Raw genomic sequence first — 24595 nt, forward strand, 5'->3', positions numbered from 1 at the left:
TAAAATGCGTTAATTGCTTCGCGCACATTCATATAGTTATTATTATATCGCCCCATTATAACAATTCTATATTTTTCGTGAAAGTTTGCGTTTCTCTTATAAATCGCAGCACAGTAAAAAAAAAGATCGTTTAACAGCTCGTCGTTCCGATCGATCGAGATCTCGCAGTCGTGATCGACCGGAACGGTGCGTCATTAAATTTTTTAATCGCATTGTAGAAACCCCATAACTTTCTATACGTCTTCGCCAAGAGATGTGGCGCGTGTATTATTATCGCGATAACTTTATTACGTCTTAGGAAACCGGATTTTTGTAAGGGAGAGAACTTTGGAGAGGAAAGTGGGGAAAGCTCGAGCGTATAGTCAGCCGCGAGTAGTAGAACAAAGCAACATTGAGCGGTCCAGTGGATCTGACATAACGATGGCTCTCAACTAATATCTTACAACTAAAGCTCGGAACCAGGTTCACTTCTCTCGACAAATATTATTTATCATTAAGCGAACAGAGAGATATCTAGTCTAACGTCCACATGTAGGTGAGTGGAATCAGCGGTTTATCTGTATTATTGCAACATTATTGCGAGTTTCGAACTTATCTTTTTTTTTAATTTTTCGTATACTACACACGGTCTAATGCAGTCTCTGAAATATTATAATCTTGTTCCTCCGTTGTGCCGAAATTTTATTTTGAAAAGTTGGCAACGCCGTTGCTATCGCACAGAGGGGTTGCTCGCGCACGGTGTCGTGCAAGGGTGGTATATGTGTAGGCGAGTATGTACGCGTAAAATGTACATAGAGAGAGGGAGAGAGAGAGAGAGAGATGCGGCGCGATGCGATGCGCCCGGTAAGAGGAAGACGTGATCGATGCCCGTGGGATGCAAGGGCGTTCCTGGTGCGGGAGGCGCCCGAGACAAATGGACGTCGCGCGTCTACCAACCACGCCTTCCCACGGGAGAAGAAACTCCGTTTTGCGTGTATGTACTCTCTCCGTCTCTCCCTGTTTCTCGCTTCGCCTCTCTCGGATATTCCCTTCGACGAACGTCTTCGACGAGGTTTCGCGGCCGGCCGGCCGGGCCGCTCGGGCACTCTAACTCGCCTTGCGGTGATGACCGACGACGGAGGAAGAGGAAGAGAGAGATTTCCCCTTTGAGAGAGCTTCTCCCGACTCTATCCCGCTTTACGCGTCCCGGCAAACTCTTGGCGTCGTATCTCGCCATCGAGAATCAAGCTGGGGATCAGATAAGTCGCCGATTGTGTTCCGGTAATTAATGTCAATCATGCGGGGTGAACGAAAGGATCGCTCTCTCTCGAGCTTGATAATAATAGTTTGCTCGAGGAACGTGCATGCTGCGTTGCTTTGTATAATATATAGTGTAGGCGCGAGCGGTAGTAATGTATCAAGTGATAGAGCAGATATTTTGTAAGTTTATACTATAGACATATTGCTGAAATATTTAGTAGATTTTCTTATTACATGAATAGTAAAATATATATAATTACATATTTTCAAAAAAAAAATGCATTCTGTCATCTCCCCATGGATATAATAAATCTTTGAAGAGAATTTTATTTACATAAATAGAAATATATAAAAATTACATATTTTCAATAATAATATACTTTCTGATCTGCCCAATTACTGGTAGAAAGAGAAGACCGATTCGAATGTCGCTCGACTTCTATACATAGGAGCAAAGAGATGACGTTGACGCGAGAGCGCGATGACTTTTGGAAATACGCTCGGCTTTGCGCGAAGTTTTCGCAATTTTTCCTTTTTTTACGAGAAAAACGACGAACTCGCGCGTCTCCCATTTCTATAAATAATACAGCGCGAGAAAGAATCGTCGCTCGCGAAGAAGGGAAACGCACGAGCGGAGATATATATATATATATGAAAGGCGCAGGGCATTTAAATTCAAGCGAGGCGGAACGGCGTACAAACAAGGCGTACGAGCGATAAATATTCAACGGGCCTCGGGAAGTTACGTCAATCCATCTACGGGTCTACGTAGCTCGTGCGCTACTTCTCGTCTTGTCGGACGTTCACGCGACCGTCACGGAAGGAGCGCATTTAATGAAAAGCAATCCGTAAACGAGAGAAAGGAATCTTAAATTCACCGCCAGGTATCACTCGGCTACGTAGAGAAACTTTACGCAGGAAATGACGCGCGCGATCGATTGGTATATATTTAAGAGCCGCACGCGGCTCGGTCGGGGTCGAAGTCATTCACGATCGGATCGTCTTCGTGGCGATGGAAAACGACGCGCGAGAGGCGTCAAGAATTGCGTCAAGATTATCGGCGATGAGGGACCACCCAAAGTGCTCTTGGGGTTCAAACATGAGCGCAAGCATATAGCGAAAACCTGATCCTAACAGCGGGATCCGCGAGATAACGTGGTGAATGCAGGTGTTTAGCGGCCGTCCAGTCATCGTATTGTCATTACTTATATGACTGACACCGCGGAGGTGCGCGGCCGATGTCGTTGAGCGCCGTGGGGTGGTCGGACACTCTTTTAAATTTCGAGAACACGCGCGCCTCGTCCAGCATCGAGTTTTTGTCACGTCATCGATAGTCCAACTCGAGGTGTCTCGCGCTGTAGCAGTGCGTCGATGATCATCGAGATCGTGTTATACCACTCGCGAACGGGCAGATAAATTTGATTCAGTAAAATTGAATGAATTCATATCATGACAATATATATATATATATATAATACATAGTAAAGATAGTCTCAATGAAGAAGATAGGTTGTAAGTAATAGGTTATATTATTAATATACATATATACATATATTGTTGCACTCTTTTTATAAAATACCGAATCTTTCTTATATTAATCGAATAATCTCGTATTTTATAAGCACATCCTAAACACATCTACTGCTTGTTATAAAAAAAATTTACAAAGAGAGCCTGGAACATAATATAAACTAATATAATATATCCTATATATATTTAGATAATACGTATAAATATATAGTACAAAAAATTCTAATAAAAAAAATATATATTAATTTAAATGCTTTTAAGATTATATATTTTTTAAATATTAATCCGTCATAAAAAATGTTCTTCACTACATAAAACGTGCTTGTATATATTTTTATGCACGATGGCATAATTTCGAGACAATGCACGAATAGTTAATGAATGTCGGTATAAACTATAATGCGTTTTTCGACATCTACAATGGCACAGTAACATTTGTATAGACATTAGACGTGTCGCGTGACACCTGTGCGTCAGTATGCCATCGCTGTCGATATCGATGCATGCACAATGCATATACATACACTGTTGTCCGACAACATGGATCGCGCCCAACCCAGCTGGAGGTGGGCCCGCAGATATAACGTGGGCCTTTACGACCCGTCAAGACGTTTATCCGACACCGATCTTGATTCTCGCGCGCCGTCGCGTGGAGGATTTTTCGAGCAACTAGCTTTGTCCGACACAATATCGCGTTTATCTGTTATTGGCACCATCGTTTTATATTGTATAAGAAACAGTCTCTCTCTCTCTTTGGAAACAAGATAAAATAACATTTGTGTTTAAATCATGTTCTCTTCTTTGTTGCAGATAAGTGACACATCGCGGCGATTCTGCAAGGCGAGGAAATTCATCTTCGGTGAGTCAGTATAAAATTACAATATTTTCCATTTTTTTGTGTTGTAAATAGGATGTCTCAGGCTCGATATTTGTCTCAAATTTGAACTTTTTATTCGCGATTTCAATTTTGACAATTGCGGTTGATTAGGGACTCTCTTGTTGGGCTATCGATGATTTGAAGTAGCAAGGATAAGTCAAATAGAAAAGCGGTAAATCTTGGAATCTTCTTAAGGTTTTTGTGTAATACTTGTCTCGTATAAACGGCGATTATTTTTCTTTCGGTATCTAATGTCCCATGCTCGTGAATTATTTGCTCTCAGTTAGACTTTACACTTTTAACATTGCATGGAGAAAAGTATTAGCTATCATGTCTCAATTTAATTTCCCTATTAAAAAATTTAGGCATGCTAATTAAACAGATATATATATAGGGACACTTGAAATTTAGCTATTGTAGCTAAATATTTTTTTTTCGTGCGGTCGACATGTGATTGTCGAATATTATAGGTAAAAGTATGAACGCACGGACAAACGATTAAAAATCAGTTTTCTAATCGAGTTCTATTATCGATGAAACACACTGGCGATTCGCGTGCGCCTGCGTGTACACGTGCGTAAATAAACGCACGCTCGATGCGTTGCTGCGACCCTTTGGATGCCGGGCTACCACGCCCATTACGACCACGTTTGTCCGTCCATGACGCTTAAGAGCAAAGACGAGACAACGCAGCTTCCCACAGTTTCGCCGCCAGAAATACGCGCAAGGTTGTCGTAAAAAAATAAAATAAAATAGCTCCGTGTATGAGACACGCGGATGAAAGAAAGATAGTATGGAAAAGATGAAAGGCACGCACATCTTGTAAAATAAAATTACGTATATGTACGTGTCTTGTAAAGGTGACGGAATGAGTCCATTCTTTATGATCCCGCGTCACGACAGTTCAACAACGTTGCGCGTATATATATGCCATTGTATATTCATATCTAACAGAGATCAAAAGACGCACTCGCCAGAAACCATGTTTATTACAATCAGATATATGTGTATTCAACGAAGAATCAGCGTAGGAGATCTCAATCTTCGCGTGGTATATATCTGTATTATTTGTGTACATGCGATCGATTTCTTATCTCATCTAATATCTTAAGACGTGGCTACAAATCTATTCTTTCTATTTTTATCTTCTTTGAGAAAAATTTTAGATCTACGAGAGAAATATTTTAAAGCTGACTGTCAAAGTAAATCTCATTTTAATTTTTTATGTGAGAGGAAAGGGTTAAACTGCAGATATATAAAATTATAATATACGTGATAAATATTCTATAGACAAAAATAGAAAAAAGAATATGACGGCGAGATGCAAAATACACGTTTCACTATACCTTCTTACACGGTTCGGTTCGATTTTTCACGTGTCGACACGCGCACGGGAAATCCGAGAGCAACCGAGCAAATGCGAGCGAGGGAGATAATATCGGGGGCGCGCATTACGATCGAACACCAGGAGCCTCTTCGGGGCGGCATCCGCGCGCGCATGGTTGTATAACGTTGTATCGGAACGGAGAACGCGGAATCGGAGATCCCGGCGTCGGATGGCGATGGGGAATAATTGCGCGTTTGCGCTCGTTGCGGGAGGAGGATTCCGCGGGCCGCCTCCACGACTCCCGGTAGTAATTATCGAATCCCTCCTCTCTCTCTCTGCATCTCGCCCCTACCGTTACTCCGGGTGTCTTACGAGCGCAACGGGGCGCGCATCTCCTCTCCTCCCCTCGCTCCTCTGTGTTATTATTCGGTGCACTCGCTTAGATCGGCCTCTTACGTCTATCGGATCTCTCGTATCCAGCATCCAGCGGCATCGCCGTATCGGAAGCAGCTCTGACGCGAAGATTACTAGAATTAAGATCGTACCCTCCGCGATTCGAGCCGACGAATCGTAGTTGTATAGCCTCGCGCTTCGAAGCGACATTCGTCGTGATATCGACCGTCCCCTTCCCTCGTCCTAGCGACATCACGAACATTGAATTATAGTAGTACGTATTATACCGTTGCATATTATGTTGCGCGCATCCGTTTATATAATTCAAGTCTACGCGAGATTATAGCCGCGACACGGTTTTACGTCCATCGTAAAAATGAGAAATATTTCGATTTATTAACGATTACAGAGAGAGAGACGAGATCTATCGGCTGCTACGGGCGACGCCGCGATATATACAGATAGATCAAGTCCAGTTTCGCGATGCTTTAGCGTTCTAATACACTCGAATCATTCTCGATTTTCTCTGGCGGCGACTAAATCGAGCACGTCGAGATGATATTCATCGATTATCGTCCCTCGAAATCGCCGATGGATCGGGAGGTAGTCGCGCGACGTTTTAATTGCTTAATTGCCGAGTGCGTGTCGATGGTAGTCGCTCACATCGATCCCAGCGAAGGCGACAAAGGAACTGTCCTCTTCGCCGCGAGGCTGAACCACAGATCAGAGATTGTTTGGATGAACGACTCAATCGGGATGAGCTCGCTCGTCGATGATATCGTCTCTTTCCGTCTCGGTGTATTAAAGTTTCTATCCCGCGAAGCGATTTTTTCTTTGATTGAATTGCGCCGAATTAAGGATTAAATCGATTAACGATTAAATCGCAAGAATCAACGTCGCAAATCATATCTTTTATATTTATCAATTTGGCCTTACTTTCCTTTTGTAAAAGCAACGCGCGTCGCGGCACGAACGATATCGCTTCCGAATCGCATTAGAACCGAGATCTAAACCCCGAGGCGCATTAAGGGAGCGTGTAACCCCGACAACTCTCGCGCATATATAGCCTATCCCCTAATCGTGGTTGGAGTCAATATCGTCGCCACGATCGACCTCGTTGGCCGACGTTCACCACCGCAAATGGAGTGCCTGTAAATAACGACGTCACCCCGCCGATGTTGTGATTATATTACTTACCCGAGACAGAGAGAGAAGGATGTGGAGGAGAAGAGAATGAGATATACGGGACGTGCGGAATAAGAGATAAAGAGAGAGAAAGAGATGCAGGAAGAAGGGGATATATGTATATATCTCTCTCTCTCTCGAGGGAGTCTGCGGTAGATTAAATCTTCGCCGGTTAGCGTTTGATTAAACTCGGGATCGGACTGGATGTTAATGTTCGTAGTAAGGTCGATTGCGTACCAACGAGATTGTCGGCCTGAATCACAACATCGTAACGCATGCGATTTGCTTTTCCCTCTCAGATGAGATTCGTGCTCGCGTTTTAATCTGCTTCTAAATTCAGAAAACACATCTCTCTCGCATCGTATACGTTCTCTTCTTAACATTATTAATTTTCTAAATAAATAATTAAATAGTGTGATCGTATATAATAAGATATTTGATTACATATAGTTAGGAGATAATAATTAGGAGATAATAATTCATTATATTTTTTTGCCTTTTAATTTGCAAATAAAAGGCACGTGGGAATAAAAACTCCACGCAGAATTTTGTCCATCCCTTATGCTTATTATTAATCAATTTATTATAATAATTATATATGTGAGTCTCAGACTTCAACTTTCGAGTAATATAGATCATGCGTCTCTGGCAATGCGTCTTTACTCCCTTCGTGCGGTACGAGAGATCGCGAGGCGTGCACAGACTCATTCGTAACACCTTCGACAGATTTGTTTAATTACTTAATTGCCACGCCGCGGGCAATCGATGCATCGTGCGCGAATCGACGTCGCAGATGTCGAAACCCTTCAGGCACACAAGGCAGAGATGAAATAAACCCTCTCTTATCTACCGGTCCTTCGGAATCGCATTTAACCCTACAAGCCGGTTCTCGACTCACATCGCCCTTTTCAGATTTTGCAATATCCCAATCCCACTGTGAATATTTCTTAGATGAAGGAGGGTAAAGAGACGCGATTGAGTTCTCTCGCTTTAATCGATTCGTTGCAATTTGCCTTAAGGGAAATGATAACGTCGAAGAAGATACAAATCGAATAAAGCATCATTCTTTAAAGCGTCAATCTTTCTTCTAATTTGTCATTTATTTACGTTCTTTTATTTATATTGCGTTTAGTTGCATATTCATTGCGAGTCATTGTGTCATTAAAATGTTAATAATAGCTTCAAGTCGATGCATTCAGTAAGCGACTTTTTGTAAATTGTTCCGTGTAATGTCAACGCTACTATAATAATATGAATGAAAGATTCGATCAATCAGATTTTTTTATACTATTCGCGAATCGCGAATATACGCGCATAATCTCTGATGCTAGTATAACGCAAAGAAACTCGAAGAAGTGTCAAACAAAAACTCTCCTGCGAGAAAAACCCAATAAATTACATATATATATATATATATATATATATATATAATACACATACACACGCAAAGGAAGGCATATTATATTCTCGATAAAGCACGTATACGAGGAAAGAGAGAAAAAGATACCGGCAGTTGTGCGGAGAACGGCTCGGTCCAGGGGGAGAGAAGGGAGGGAACGGAGGAGACCGGGTCTCGAAGCGAAGGGCCTCACAATTAGCGCATACATCACCGTTTGAAAGGCCGCGAGAGGGTAAGAGAGGGCCCGGTACTGGCAACCTGTTATTATATACGCGGCCCGAAATACGCATGTATCATTCACATACACACGTGGGCGCGCTCGCGCGAGCGAGCGATCCGTCCAACGATCTCGGCCTGTCGTTGGATTAATTCACACGCAGCGGAGTTCGATCGCGAACGATCACGGGAACATATATACGCGTGTTTCGATGCGACAAAATCGAATTTTACGAGGGAAACTCGGAACGTGCGCGGCTCTCTTCGTAAGTGCGTTTCCGGCAATCTAAAATAATCATTTCCACAAACGAGGAGATTTTCGCGCGGAAGAATCGCACGACCGGGGCCTAATGTCCCGGGCCGATTACGCGATGACTTACGGCCGAATAACCGGCCGTCCGGTTAATGGCGAGACGTTTCTCTAAGGATCCGCGTAATTGATAGCTTCGCATAAACGAGCGGACGCATGTGCGATAAGTGCGAGAGATACCGCGAAATAGTTATTAACGCGCCTTTCCCCTCCTCCTCTCTCCCTCCCGCGCCGCCGTGAAATAAATAATCGGTGATGCAATCGCGCTGCGATATAGTTTGTTGCGGGCCCTTCGATCGTTCACCCCGCGACGTACCGAATTAACGCGGATCGGCTGTCGCCGAGTGATAATTACGATAGATAACGACGATAGTGGTCCCACGTGCAAATAGATTATTTCTGACGCTTTTTTTTATACGAGAACAGTTAGAATCGAGATATTTTCTCTTAGAGTACAAAATGCCCGTCATTCTTTACAGAGATTAATCCGTATTGCGTATTATTAGATCGGCAAAATAAAAGTTTACGCGACTCGCGTCGTGCTGGTAAATAATCGATTCGCGGTTCCCTGTATTAATAACAGCAACAGCATCCAAGTACCCGGGCTCGTGTCAAGGACCACCCGCGGCGAGTCGTCCCGACACTGCAGGGGACAGACGACACGACACAATCAGGAGCTCCCCTTTCGTTCCCCTCAACGCGAGCTTGCTAATAAATTATTAAAGGGACAGCTTCTGGAACTGACTGCCTCGGCATGAACGAGCGAACGAGCTCCTCGCATTGTCGCACGAGATTTGTTTCTCCGATCCACTTTGCAGCAAAGTTACACAAAGAGCTTGTAAAGAGATAACCGCACACGATTAAAAAGAGAAAGAAAGAAAGAGAGCAAAATTTTGCAAATAAATTGTAAGCTTTTTTATTTACATTATAGCAATGCAGTCAATTTTTTTAGATGCTAATCTCGATAATTTTACGAGTACTTTAGACTAGCCGAACAAATCAAAACGCAAAATACAGCACGGTAGTCTCACAGACGATGGGAAAAGCATGCGAAGAATCATCAGTGTTCGATAGCGAGCGTTTCGTCTCGATGAATCGACGAGTTCGACACGATTCGACGTACGATTTCGAATCCACAAACTCGGTACTCATTCGATACGTGGGACGAGAGAGCTGCCCCTCTCACGAACTATAAACTCTCTCCGTCACTATTTTGATTCCCAGCATTCGGCATGATCGTACGCGCGTTCGGCGGCCCCCCTCATGCAATATTGATGACCCGCCGCGGATCAAATGCCCTATGATAGCCTCCATCCACCCCGTCACCCTAACCGGTATCCTGATTGCGAAGCGGGTCAGAGCCACTGATTTTCAATGGATGGGATCCGAATTTAAACTATGATTATACCCCCGCGTCGCCTAAGTACCGGGCACCGACGTCGGATTAATGAAGCTTTGCCGAATTAGTGCCGCGAAAATTACCATCGAGAGAGAGAGAGAGAGCTCCGTGATCAAATTCGAATGGGATATACAATGTTGCGAGAGATACGTAGCGTTATTCGCTGCGGATTATGATCCACTGATATACGTCTTTATCCTGAAAAGTATATATTAATATACTTTATTATTTATGAACGTCGGAAAATGTAGAATAAATGTTTACTCTATTTTTTCTTATTTTTTCACAAAATATTGTACAGATAAAAGGTACCAAAACTGATATATTATTACGTTTTTGAATTGTAGCCCTTAACTAAAAAGTAAAGAAAAATTTATTACTTAAAATTAAGAAATTAATCTCGATATACTTATATAAAATAATATAGCTATTAAAAACTATTGTATAAAAACATTTTAAAATATCTGAGATAAAAAAGCAAAAACACAAAAATGAAACAGATTTAGAAATATATAAATGTGTAGTAATATTAAAAAAGATACTTAGCAATTGCTGCTATTATGTAATTCATCAAATAAAGTCATTAAGAAAAAAACCTTCAAAATTTTTTGATGCAAGGTATTTATCATATAAATGAATAACGTGAATATATACACTATAAATTTTTTTATTAAGATTATCTTTATATTGACTCTGATAAAATACAGTATTTAATTACTGAAAAATAGAAACATGCCGGTTTTGATATGTTGATATCTCTCTCTCTCTTTTTCCAAGCAATGTAATTATTTGAAAAATACAACAATATTAATATTAATTATATATAACAGTACCAATATTTTTTTATTCATATTATCTAATGTCAAAGTATTATGAATGGAAATTATTTCATAAAAGCCGTGATTTCGCCGCGAGGGTGAAAATACCGCGTTAAAGCCGAGAAAATCTTCCGACGATATATCCGGAGATGGCGATCTCTCCGCACCGATCGCGGTGTGGGGTGTACGAAAAGGTAAGGTGGAAGAGATGAATGACGGCCCTCGAGAGCACGTTCCACTAGCGCGTCATAGCGGTACGATAGCTTCGTCCGTGTAACTGGTCGGCCACCAGAGTAGAAGGTTGGTGAAATGAAGATGGGGGATGGAGTAGCCGGCGAGAAAGATCGAGGAAGAAGACTCCGTGGTATGGGGAAGAAAAATCCGAGAAGAAGGGAAGGGACCGAGGGAAGAAAGAGGCAGGGAGAGAAAGTTAACGAGCCATAGGGAAACGAAGTGGAGGGTTATTCGAACCCAAAATGGGTGAAAAAAGAAAGGGGATGCACGAGGGTGAGATTGAAATGACGAAAAATGGCGTCAAATAATTGTTTTCGACAAATTCCAAATATATGCAATCTTTAACGCGATTTTAATCTCGAAACATCTTTGAATCTCTCTCCATTCAGAATGGCGACCGCGTTCGGTATCCTCAATTCGTCCTTCTCGTCTCCCTTTCCCATCACTCCTTCACCCCGTTCGTTCGTCGACGCGATGGCGCGGCCAGTGTAGTATCCGTTCCTCCTTAATGGCAAATAAACCAGTTGGAGCGCAGTGGAGAACCGCTCGTGATTGCCGGATTAATTGGCTGTAGCGTGGCTGCAGCGGTAACAGAGAGAGGATGTACACGGCGCGGATTATTATCCGGCCGTTCGACGGAGAGAAGCTATCCTAAACGTTCTCTCCGTGCCCCCTAACGGCCATCCCCCGCCTCGCCCCGACGATCCCTTTTCGTTCCGCGGCATCGATCCTCCGTAAATACTCCGAGCCGGGAAAGAAGACGCGGGAGCGCCAAGGATGGCTCGATCGATTATCCGCGAGCATGTCGCTTCTTCGGCGCGACTCGTCTCGGCAGTTCAATTTTCGGTGTCTACACCGCATATACAAGAGTTGACAAGGAGCGATGACGTGTTACGACGGTAAAAATCCGGACGGGTTTGAAATTAAATTCCTGCGCAAAGATTAACTCGGCGAATGGCGTTATATGTATATATACGGGTTAAAGGTAAGAGAGCGAGACAGGTAACACAATGTTCCAACTGATGATTATCCTTTATTACGAGCTAGCGATGATTGCGATCGGAAGGAGATATTACTTGTCCTTTCGCGCGTACGGTTTATATTAAAATAACATTGTAAGAATATACTTGAATAAAAAAATCGATCACAGTTACTTGCGGAATTGATTGAATGTTACAAAAAATTTTAAAAATTTTTGATGAATGATAATGAAAAGAATAGAAAAAGAACATACAAATGAGAGCTTATATACATATATTATCAGAGAAGAATGCACACACACAAATATGTTTCTAAGATAATACAATTCTCCAAATCTTTTTAAATTTTAATTTGGAGGATTGTATTATCTTACAATTATTCTTGTGTGTGCGTCTTTTTAATTAATCATTAGTTTTTTATAAATTACTGTTGAAATCTTGTTTTCTCGATTTCCGAGAATAAAAATACGCGTCCTTTGTCGCGCGGCGAAATTGCAAGCAAATAAAGTCACCGAGAGGGTTACGCTCGCGTATATTATCGCGGATGGATACATCAGGACGATATTCTCGAAGACGCAAAGTGCTGACGCGGTAACCATCTTGGTTTCCCTGAGTGGCACTGTCGGCGAATGCCGTTGGGTGTCACAGGGTGGATTCGTCTCCGCGGAGGTGGCAGACTCGATTTCGTGCGGTTAGGGAAAGGAGAAGGAGGGCCGGAGGCAGATATAGGGAACGAGCGAGAAAGAAAGAAGCAGAAGAGGTCTCTGAGCGACGTGACCGCGGGAATCGATGCGGACATTCCGGATAAAATGTGCGCACCGTTGCTGACGCAGTGTTTTCGTAATCCGCGAGGCTCCTGGGTTCGTATCGTTCGGCCTCATTGAGCATTTACGAGATAAAGTTTAAAGGGATTACGAAACGAAACGCGTATGCGGTATCGTATAATCTGAGAAGAAAAACTTTTCACTTTGGAGTTAAATGCTTTTGATATAAGATACAATGCTCCAGATTTCTGCGGATTTTTTTGTAGTCTTCATTCGATATCCTCAGTAAGAATACGCCTTTTCTCATCCTATGAAATTTTAGGCACGACTCTTCTCATTCATGGCGATGACAGAGAGAGAGAAAGAGTGATTTTGGGGAAGATTGAGTCAATGGAATTCATGAGGGCGGGACAGATGCGTGCGCGGAAATCGAGAACATCGTATATCACTTTAGGATTCGAGTGGACTTTTATTTTCTGCCAGCGGCACGGTGTCCCCCTTCTTCCCGTTTTTTTGCGACGAGTTCACTTCAGCAAAGTAGAATTTTTATTATTCCGTTTGCGCTTTTTTCCTCCCGCTACCTCTTAACACTTTCATCGAGAGTTTTCACGGTATCGTAAGTTTTCATTTCGAATTTCTACTGATTTACATTGAAAAATATTATTAGTATCGTTATCTAGAAAGTCGATCACACAGTGATTCCTTTCACACGCTGCATCGTACAATCGTAATAAAAATACGAACACATTCGAACCTCGTCACCTTGTCCCGCCGCATTCCTAAGATGCAATTAAGAATCAAGGAAACGATGCCGAAATGCTCGCAATGGTCTGTCGATAATCAGACGTAATTATCCGACGATCGTTTTATAATCGCGGTCGGTTAGTAGCCGCGTATCAAATTATAACAACGATTATGCTAATCATTCTGTCTCTAGGCGATCGCGTATATGATTGGCCTATTATACACGAAGACCAGAAACGCGTTATCGTTTGTAACACGCACCACAGGTAACTAGCCCGTCGAGTACGTTCTCTCAGGACCGGAATATCTCGCTTTGCAGCTTTCGGTTATTATTTCCGCGGCTTCGATATTCGATATTCTCTCGCAGGGAGATCGCGCGAACTCCGTTCGAGTCCATACATGCAGATTCTCGATCCTTCCTCGACAACGTCCGTCGATTTGTCGCACGCTATTATAGGTCGTGTGCATTCATAACACCGATCACGCAACGACGTGCGTGTGCGTCACTCAAAAGCCAATGCATCTCTTTCACGCGCGACCTATCTTCTCATCTGGACAAGCGATACGATCGTACCGGTACCGATTTATGCATCTATGCAGGATCGACATTTTATTTTTCACAGACTGTCGCTCGTAATTCCGCTGATATACCTGCGTATCATATACGTCCCTGAATTCGATAATTCTTCCTTTTAACATATTCAGAAATTCGACCGCGTTATAGAGACGAGTGACGTCATGCATTCTTGTATCCTCCAACATTTGTTTGCTCGCGATCGATGTTGCGTAAGGCGGTAGCAGAAAAATGCTTACACACGGAAGGTAATCTTAATTCCGAGAAACGATATTATAGAAGAGAAAGAGAGAGAGAGAGAAAAAAAGAGAAAACTGACGATGCGTTTTCGACACACAAACGAGTAAGTAACCGACACTGAGGGTGGGAATTAGTCGTGTTTCAAGGACGCTACACGAGAGACTCGTAGATTGCGTGCTTGTCGTAAGTTTTCGCTCGTTCGATATATACACGAAACCTGTATAATGACATGTATAATGACGACGTTTTCTGTCGGCCTCTTTCAAAGGCGTCACGATCAGACAGCGGTCGGTAGCTCTGTTACGCGGAAGCCACGTCCAAAGAGGGGTATCCCGGTAGTTTCCTTTCTTTCCTGAATCCTCAAAGAGCCCAGGCTCACGATCACGCGGCGTTTAACCACCTTGGTTAATTTCCAAGATAATCCATAAACGAGAAAGACATTTTCTCCAGACAAATTGATTGAATTTATTATATTGATACAGTCGTTCGTTATATTGCAAGCGCGTATAAATCACTATATTTATCAGATTTCACCGTCGTTTTAATAATTGTCTTATAATTTTTTGCACTCGCGTATCGACAATTTCCACTTTTCTATTAAACATAACACGCATCTATAAATATTAAAACAAGGCCACTTAACAGAAAGAGAGAGAGAGATCAATCTCTTTGCTATATAATATATGTATTATCTCGTTCCTCGACCTACAGTTATATAAACTGTATTGAATAACTGCACCATTATAGCATTGTTGAAAGCCCTTCTGTATTCGCTCGTGTCATAAGGCAAATTCTACAAGCTGAAACGAGAGTGTATGCTTTTCGCGCATTATAGTGAGAATTCTTGTTTAGAAATTACACGAGGTTTTCAACTTAGCGACGCCCGCCGTCTCGGTGCCCCTTTTCGTTTTGTATATTATCCTGCCTCCCCCTTCTCTCCCTTTTCTCGTAATCGGTCGATCAAGTTGCAGAGCAAGAGCGAGAGATAATGGGCAATTACCACTCGAAGGGGAACACTCGCGCGTTCCTTTGCGTTCGGAAGAAACCGGTCGCGATGATCGCGGGACCCGACGCAATCGCGGAAATTACGCTTTTTCCCCTTCCTCTCCCGCGATAAACCACGATTGTATCGATGTTATGCCAGTAATTTATTCGAGTGGACTATATTCTTTCGCGCTTCGCGAATAATTCAGAATTAATTTGCTGTAGCCCATTATTGAACCTGTATGACTGCGTCATTTTTCCAATCGTACTTTGTACATTGGGCATTGAAATTATTAAACAAAACCGGTCACTTTGATTTATCTTGTTCGCAAGGTGCGCTATCAAGGAAACATTGTCGCGACAGAACTGGAACACGCGATTATCCGAGACTTCTGCAAGAAAAAAAAAAAAGGAATCAACTCTCGCATGGCAAGTCTCTGTAGGCAAAAAAATGATGTGGAACGTTGACTGAAGTCGATCGAAGTGTTTACGAGATCGTAAATAATGTCGGACTATTGCGCCGACTAACCGCAGCAAATCCGGTCGAACAACGCGCAAAAAAGTTGTAACTACGATTGTTACGTAAATCCAGCTCGTAGTTCACGATAGTAATAATCTGCGCCGCGTTAGTTAACATATGTATGTTAACATATGTATGTCGTTCTAGGCGGATTAAAATCGCACTCGATCTTTCTATTGAGTTAGATCGACTGAATATAATTTTTCTGATTTCTTTAATTAGTCATAAATATGTACTGATTATCAGTTTTTTTGTCGACTGCATTAGATAAGTCATTTTACGAGATATATATCGGGATCAAATTAACGTTAAGTATATATATATTCCTCTTTTCTTATTTCAAATTTAATATTTTACATTTGATTTTTCTTTCACGATATAAATTTTTGAGAGAATTTGACGAGACACGGGGTTTCAGCGAGACAACCGCGACTCGCCTCCGCTCTGAATCACCTGATCTAGATCGCCGCCTAGACATCATCTTAACGTTCGCTCGAAGTCACGAGAAGTCGTCGCTCTACCTGAGAATTTTCGCCGCTTGAGGATGATGATCGCGTGTCCGTCCGATCGCGCGCGACCTTGGAACGATTATAAGCCGACGGAAAGGTCTAAATTTGTTCGTGCGACTGTGCTCCAACTTCTCCTGCGCGATCGGCGTCCGTTCGCTCCAAATTCCACGAACTTTTCGCTATACCTCCCGCACGCGGACGGTCCACGAAACGTGTGTATCCACCACGAGATTCGTTCGATCTAGGTAAGGCGTCACGATAACGGCAACCGGTGGAAAACGCGAGCGCACGTCCCCGAGAATTCTCGAGTCCGAGACGGTCCGGGTTCCCACGTAGTCAAAGTCCGAGGCCCCGCGCTCGCGAGCCGAGGGATCATCGGCATAAAAACGGGGGATAATTGTGGCTCCGTAAATACCGCTACTTAATACCCGGCCATGGCTCTCTCTCGTCTATACAGTATATATATGTACATATATATATGTATACATATATTTATATATATATATATGTATACGCATATATATATAGACCTTGTTGCACACACCGCGCGTATCAGTCTCCCTTCTCGCGTTCGTGCTACCGTCAATCTCCTTTAGAAAATGCTGCTCTCCTCGCGCGCGGCGTGTAGAAAACAAGGTAATTGTACGCGGCGCGATGTTGCATACTTTGCCAATATGCACTTCCGCCGTGGATCTCTAGCCTCGTGTAATTTCACGCGATCCCGGCTGTCGATTTCGTTGCCGAGCCCGTTCACCGACATCGCGCGATGCACTCTCGCAAACGTCAAAATTATCGATGACTTACGATGTTATTGAATAAAACAGTTTTGTAATTTTAGAGAAAAAAAATATCATCTTTTCGAATTTTAGTTGAAAATTTAAAATAAGAATTTATATTTATAGATAATTATTAGAAATTGCTATCAAATTATTTTCACAATATATTGTTTAAAAGTGTTGTGCAAGTGGCCTCTTTTCAAATTGAAGAAAAATTGAAACCTAAGAAATTTTTTTAAAAACGTTATGTCTATTAAAGATTACAAAAAAAACTATTTAAAAAATATTGCTGTCATCTGATTATGTAATTTGTCAAGGAAAATTACAAAAAAAATCGCATTATAAAAACTCGATAGATTAATTATATCGGTTTTGATATCTTTTTTATATTAAACAGATTAATTAAATGCTATTTATATTAAAGCACCTGTAACAAATAAATGTACAAATAATACATTACGACATCAGAGAGACGCGATTTGAAAAGCAATCGAATCTGCCTTTTGATACGTGGAGAACAACGCGATCGAGTAATTATCAACGCCGTTATCGCTGTCGCCACTCGCATCGCGGCCTTATTTGCATTGGATCGTGATTAAGAGCGAGTTGGAAAAGTTGGAGAGCGCTCTTTTACGAGCGGTCAATGCACCGCGTTCCTGCCTCCGCGGTCATCTTGATGTCATTCTACATTCTGTCCGATGCGACGAGTAATTAAAACGTAGTCAACGCTATCTCTTAGATCCCTCGACGGTGATTAAGCTCCGCCATTTGATGCGCGCATTCGTTCTGTTTCCGACGACGCACTGTCATCGTGTCATATAATGTCCGGCACGTTGCCAGGTGGACGAACCACCCACGAAAATTACATTCGATTTACGCATACCGATAAATATATTCTCTCTGAAAGACGTCGCGATCGCTGGAAATAAGCGAAGCCTAAGTAATCTAATTCACAGCCACACAATATGAATTAATGTCGAGTGTATATTTTTGTTTCTTTCGCCGGAGCGAGCGCCAAAGTCGCGTATAATTAGCTTGATGTCTTGTTGACGAGAATGCATTCCGGGAAGACCGATTCCACCGCGCCTGAACCTCGGTCTCTGAATTTCTGGAATCCGGAGCTTGTCGCTTCGAGCTAATTCGTTAACGCGATGAATTTACTGAACAAAGTGACGACGTGTCACGCTTCTTCGCTTTCTCCGTTCCTTTTTTTTTTTCTTTCTCTGATATCTCTCACAGTGTCGAAGAGACATGGAAAGAATAAGTTTTGAATTTTAAGAAAAAAAGGCGTACCGATTCAAAACTATGGCTAGTAATCGATTCGCGAGCAGGAAGCTGCGCGTTAACGAGAAATCGCAACAATCGCCCGCGAGAAAACTTTTGCCGGGAAACTCGAGGTGAATGCCGGGTCCCTCGTAACGCGCTTACATTAAGTCGACGCATTTAGAAAATGGCGAATGGTGGATAGTGTGTGCCTTGGGCCTGGCGATTACTCAGGAATGAAGGGATACCGGTATTGCCGCACCAGGAACACGATCCGGCTGTACCAAGAACCGCTGGCGCCTTCCTCCACTTTCCACCCCACTCTCCCCCCTTTCCCCTATACCCCCACCCCCCCTTGTACTCGCGATCTTTCTTTCTCACTCGTGTATTCTTTCAAAAATTACGTAAATTTCGCCTCACCTGTGGATGAAAAATTATGAGCGATATAGGATCGCGACCGATTTCGATCCATATCGTTCGTCATAATCTTAGAACATCAAGATATATAAAGGGGTGATATATACACGATTTTAAGATTAATAGCTGAAGAGTGTGCGGACAAGTATCTGGGATCTTATTCGCGCGTTATTACGTACGTGAATACTTTATGCGCGTATTACGCAGCGCGTAATGCGAGTTTTATTACCTCTGAACGCGCGATGCCACTTTTCTCTGAGCTGCGCGTCAGCTATACGAGGCTCTCTTAACCGCATGTGAGTCTTTACCGTGCTAAACCCTATAAAGCTGCGGGTTTGAGAGAAACCGTCTCACATCTTTTCGCGCGTGCAAAATTGCGAACGTTGGATAAACGCAACGAGTTTCGCAATTGACGCCTCCGACGTTTTATTCAGCAGAGACTCAATAACGAGATAATTTTGCTAGCGATTCTATACCGGTATCGTGTATATCTCTACATCTCTTACATAAAGCAATGATAAAAATCTTTAATTATATCGTCATTATAGATGTCCAAGAGTTGTGAAAGAGAAGCTTCAATTTTATGTATTAATATTCAATAATATAATAGTACATAACATTTTCTAAAATCAATATATATTGGTATTTATACCAATTAATGTTTTTTATTTCGATTATTATATAAAATTGAAAAATATTGATATATAAGCGACATTTATATCAATTTTAAAATCTTTATACTTATTAAAACCTTGAACATTATAAAACAGGTGTGTCGATGGCGATGGTGAAATAATTCTTTGTTCGTAAAGCGGAATGTCGGACGAATTGTTGCGGATGTAAACGCAACATTGAAGGCGTAGGCGTTCGTCTCTTTTATCATAGCGCGAGAGATAAAGATAAAGAGATAAAGAAGAAGCGGCTCTTCAAAGTCGTTGAATTTATTCATTTTACGTCGCGCGACATATATATATATATATATATATATATATAGAGAGAGAGAGAGAGAGAGAGAGAGAGAGAGAGAGTTCACATTAATTAACGTCGACGGCGCGTGCAAAATTAACGACGTCGTACGAAATCGAGCGGCGATTCTGCGCGCGAGGCGCTGGAAAAGTAATTATACGTCATTACCGGCCCGGTAACGGGTACACCGCCTGCCGCCGGAGTCTGCGATTCAGTTTGCGATGTGATTATGTTTATTGTCCCTTCCGGCCGACTTCTCGGAAATCTCGGAAACGACACGTAAGATAGCCACGCGAGATCTGCGAGATCGCGCCGTTTCTCCGCCTGCCTTTGTGATGCGTTTTATCGTTCCATTCGTATGAAGCTGATAAGAGCGCTAATTACTCTCGAGTGTTATTCGGGACAGATAATTTTTTCTAAAATTATCCCGGTACTCTCTCTTGAAAAGAAAAATATGCGTATGAATAAATGTGTTAAATGCCGAAAATATTTGAGGGAGGGATATAATTTTTTTCGTTATAAAAATTTTATCAAAATGAATTAATTGCACGAAAATGTGTTGTAGCTCTTTTTAGTCTTCACGAACATTCAGTCATGTTCAGACGCGAACACTTTGTACTCGTAACTTTTTTTGTCGAACACGTTACAATTGGCGAATTCGAAGTTGTTCTGCGAGACGATGACTTGCTATCGCAGAATTTGTGTTTTGCCAAGGCGAGTCACTCGTTCCTTTCGGCGAGGTTGTGCTCTCACGACTTCGCGCGATACGCGGGCACTTAACTAACGGACTCTTCCACGAAGTGGAACAACGCTCGTCCGCAGTTTTTCGAGTCAATAACGCAACGGAGACTGGAAAGCCATGAACTTTAAATGCGCGATGAACTTTAAATGTAGAGATAAAAAACGTATCGGTGAAAACCAACCAATGATAAACAAATTATCGCGAGAAAAAATTTGAAGAAAAAAAAGTAAACTTGAAATTTCTTCAAAGAGATTTTGAATCATCTTTCACATGTAATTATCGTGATATTACAAATTTATCATGTATATATATATATATATATATATATATATATATTTCTTGTTTAAAATTACTGGGAGCGATATAACAGATTTTTTCTCATTGTGCTGATTTATGATTATTATTTCTATCGTTTATGATTTATGATATGATAGTTTTATCAGATTTTATCAGTTTATCAGATTATAATATTAAACTGATAAAGTTGATAATTATCACAAAACGGATTAATCGCTTAAAAGTAGTTGTGCAAGATTATACATAAACGTTTTATTACATCCAGGCTGAATTCACGCTTATATTTTCTTCTACTTCATATCTTTATACTTTTATGAATATTTATTTATTAAAAATTTAATTGCATTTAATTTGCATCGTAATTTATAACATTATATATATAATATTAATTGTATGTAATATTTGTATATAATATTAAGTTGCGACTACCCTAACTGCACACATATCCGAAAGACGTTCAGAGGACATCCAGAGGATGTTGGATGTCCTCTGGATGTCCTCTGAATGTCCCTTGACCGTCTTTTGGATATGTGTGCTGTTAGGTTAGTTGAGAAAAGAAATATATGTCATTGCAATGTTTTTCATAATCGTACGTATATCATTTGAATACGAAATGAATCGATGCAGTGTTGCAATGTTGCATCTTCTCTCGTGCCTCAAATAAAATTCTTTAAACAACGCGAACTTGACAGCCGTATCGCAAACTCGTTCAGTAATTAACAGCGATCGTCTTGCTCGCTTATCTTCTTTTCAGACAATTTATTCTAACAGACGACTGCCGCGTGCCTACCATTATCGCCAATTTAAATAATTAGCTAGAAAGACATATAGCTTCGATCGTATTTCACGTTGGAATATAATTTCATCGTATGCAATGTAACAGATAAATATGAATGTTGTATTACACATTATCTTAGCACATTATTACATTTATTATCCGATCTCTTCGAGACACTATTTCGCTAAGGAGAGAAAACTTCCCCGCTAGTCTTCTCTCTTCCTGCTCCTCGAACTTCCGTCGAGACGGGATCTCGGAAGGTCTCGCGCGCAGAGTCGGAAACTGCGCTTGGCTGGCACACACGAAGTCGAAAGAGGCTTCGCAGGTAATTGCCAGGCCGGCGGGTCGATAATGAGCACTGGCTTCGGAGAACCGATTACGCCCGACCCGAGCCAAAAGCGAAGTCGGACCCCAAGAAGACCAGGGAGAGGAGCAGGGAGTTCAAGAAGAAGAAGAAGAAGACAGAGCAGAAGAAGGGCAGGAGAAGATCAACTTGAGGGGGACGGGAGGGAGAAAGTGATGAAGGAGAGATTTTAAGTCGCTTATAATCCTCCGGACCGTAGCTTCGCGAGAGAGAGAGAGAGAGAGCGGCGTGTTCACCCGGGTCTCTCCTCGCGGATCCGATAATTCAACTTCGAGAGTTCGATATTCCGACTAATCTCGCACGATGTGTGTGCAGAAGTTCTCCGCGTGTGCCCTTTTCGGGAGATAATTGCGTCCGTATTTTTTGTTTCGCACACTGCAAACTGTCGGTATATCCCGACAAATGCTCAACTCGCGCAACTCTCTCGCACGAGCATGCTCGTATGCCATTAATCGCGCCTCTCTTCTCTTCCATCCGTGTTCGTATACGAGGAAAATCTGTTGTACATTCATTATTTTGCAATATTTCTCTCTTTTTTTCTTTTTTGCGCAATTTCTCTCGCGATCTTGCAAGTATCGTGGAAATTTCTGCAACATTCCTGGACTCTCCGTTACAGAATCATTTTATTTACGTAATAGAATACATATAATTATAATACGATTCCACGTGTTTCTTTTAGCAATAAAGACAGCGAGGTATCAGGCGTCTTAATTGACAACGATAACGGATCGTACTAGTATTTTAACGGTATCGCGAATCTATCGAGAATCTAGCGAAATCCAGCGAAAACGAATGAGAAAACCCTGACGAGAAACGAGTCAGCGTGTTGATACGCATCATCGATACCTCGCGAGAGAAAAAAAGAAAGAAACACGTAGCTAATTGCTAAATCGCCGGCAACAAGTTGTCGATGTCAGGCGATCGAGCGGCAACCAGAGGCAGGGCGGGAAGGAAGAGAGCAGGCATCGTAATGGAAAGTGGAAGAAGTTTGCGCGCCGAGATGGACGACGGCGGGACGATGAAGGACAGATGGGGTGAGGGGGGGGGGGGCGAGGAAGAGTTGGACGAACAAGAAGAAGAAAATGAGGGGCAGAAAAATGGATGGAAGAGGAGAATAAGAAGTCCTTCCTGTTTCATCGCGCGATGAAACCTGCCTAGATCTCTTGCTACCGGGATGAGATGGAGGTAGTAGAGGTGATCTAATTTCCCGGGCAGTCGTGCAGAAAATGATCCAGGCCGCGATTACGAAACGGCTTCCAGTCTTCGCCGGGGGCGACGAAGGCGCCGTTTTTGCCGCTCTCTTTTCGTTTCCATGTGCTACGATTGCGGACGCGATGTTGTCAAGACACGGGGAACGACATCCTGCGAAGAGGTTATTTCGCAATTAGGAGAACGAATTTTTGGAAATCACGATCCCTCCTCCCTCCGCCCTCAACGTGACGAGAGGGATATTACGAAAACGTACACGAACGGTATTAAAATATTTCTTCACTGAAAATTGAAGCTTTAAAAAGAATTTTAATTCCAATGTCCAAGGATGTATTTATCTCATTAGTTTCGCCGTTTCTTCAGTGTCTCGCGAGAGAGATAAGCGCGAAATATACACAAACCGCCGCGGATAGCTCGTGGACCGGCAGTGCGGTGGCGACGATGCGGTGCCCCTTCGTGGCCCTCAGAGGGTCGCTGATCCCACAATTAACATAATGAGGCAGAAAACGTAGATATTAGCGCGAGGTTAGTTAATAGTGCATTTATCCGGGGAATGTAAATAGTTAGTGGGATCGCGGTAGCTCTCTCTCTCGTGTTCCGCGGCGTCCATTCCTCGTCCATTCTTCTGCATCTCTCTTTCGTACCTATATCTTCTCGTACCCTTCCTCACCCCGTCGTCGTGCGCGTCGCAAGAAATCTCGTAAATCAAAAGTGACAGAATCGAATTCTCGTTTGCATAAACCGGTCGTTTTATTCCACGCGCGTGCTTCGATCGATTCGCCAAGAGCTTTTATACCCGTGCCCCTAAACAAATTGTTAATCAACGTTTTATCATCGGATATTTCCAAAAATTTAACAGCGCTCAGCTCGCTGCACGGGTCGACCATCCTAGATTGATACGATCTTTCGATTAAAATGACTCGACGAGGACGTGTGTATAAGGGGAAATATGATGGCGCAGAGCAAAAATAAAGTGTAGCAAGAATTCTTCGAAGAAGGAACACGCGTTATATCTGTGGTCGGTGATGGCATTTTAATTAGAGCCGCAATTACTACCATCCTGTACGAATGTGCGGCTCGAAAGATAGATATACATAAGTATAAAGAAGTTGGAAAAACAAATTTTAATACCCGCGCCATTATCCATGCCGATTGCAGAGTAAATTAATTTTTTGTCGATACGTATAATGCCATTGGAACGAGAAACGTGACTGCGTTTTCAATGATATTCTCTATTTTTTTTTGCTGCCTTGCTCTGCTCGCGAATATTTTCTCTCTCTTCATTTTCTTCTGTTTCATTGATTTCTCTTTCTTCTCCTCTGTTTATAGAAAACCTTAATCGCTCGCGCTTCTCCGTGTTCTTCAATTCCAGTTCGTCGTTAATGTTGTTAAATCGCGTCTCGTCCCGTTCGAGAGTGCAGCCGACGATGGTATCGCCGTAATGTGCAACAGCTGCAGCAAGACCCTCGCGATCCGAGACTATCTTATCCTGATTTCTAGGTTCTTCTCTTCTTCCTATCCCTCCCTTCGCTATCTCCTTT

General features: G+C 42.3%; 2 protein-coding genes across 5 annotated transcripts in view; one reads left to right on the forward strand and one right to left on the reverse strand.

Moving 5' to 3' along the window:
• Window positions 1–24595, forward strand: part of LOC145947640 (uncharacterized) — a 189224-nt gene that overhangs the window by 122601 nt on the left and 42028 nt on the right. For 3 of the 4 annotated variants that reach the window (XM_083057434.1, XM_083057430.1, XM_083057439.1), the window contains exon 10: window positions 3580–3628. In XM_083057434.1, the coding sequence (XP_082913560.1) occupies window positions 3580–3628 (49 nt within the window). Of the gene's footprint in view, window positions 1–513; window positions 536–3579; window positions 3629–24595 lie in introns of those variants that run through there. The other variant, XM_083057440.1, reaches the window with a different exon arrangement.
• The window catches only part of Sp1 (transcription factor Sp8), an 84758-nt gene that overhangs the window by 55646 nt on the left and 4517 nt on the right, over window positions 1–24595 (reverse strand). The gene's annotated exons all lie outside the window — the stretch shown is intronic.

Source organism: Prenolepis imparis, unplaced genomic scaffold, assembly GCF_030444845.1.
Source record: "Prenolepis imparis isolate NDT839.2.m4 unplaced genomic scaffold, iyPreImpa1.0 SCAF_2, whole genome shotgun sequence".
NCBI lineage: Eukaryota > Metazoa > Arthropoda > Insecta > Hymenoptera > Formicidae > Prenolepis > Prenolepis imparis.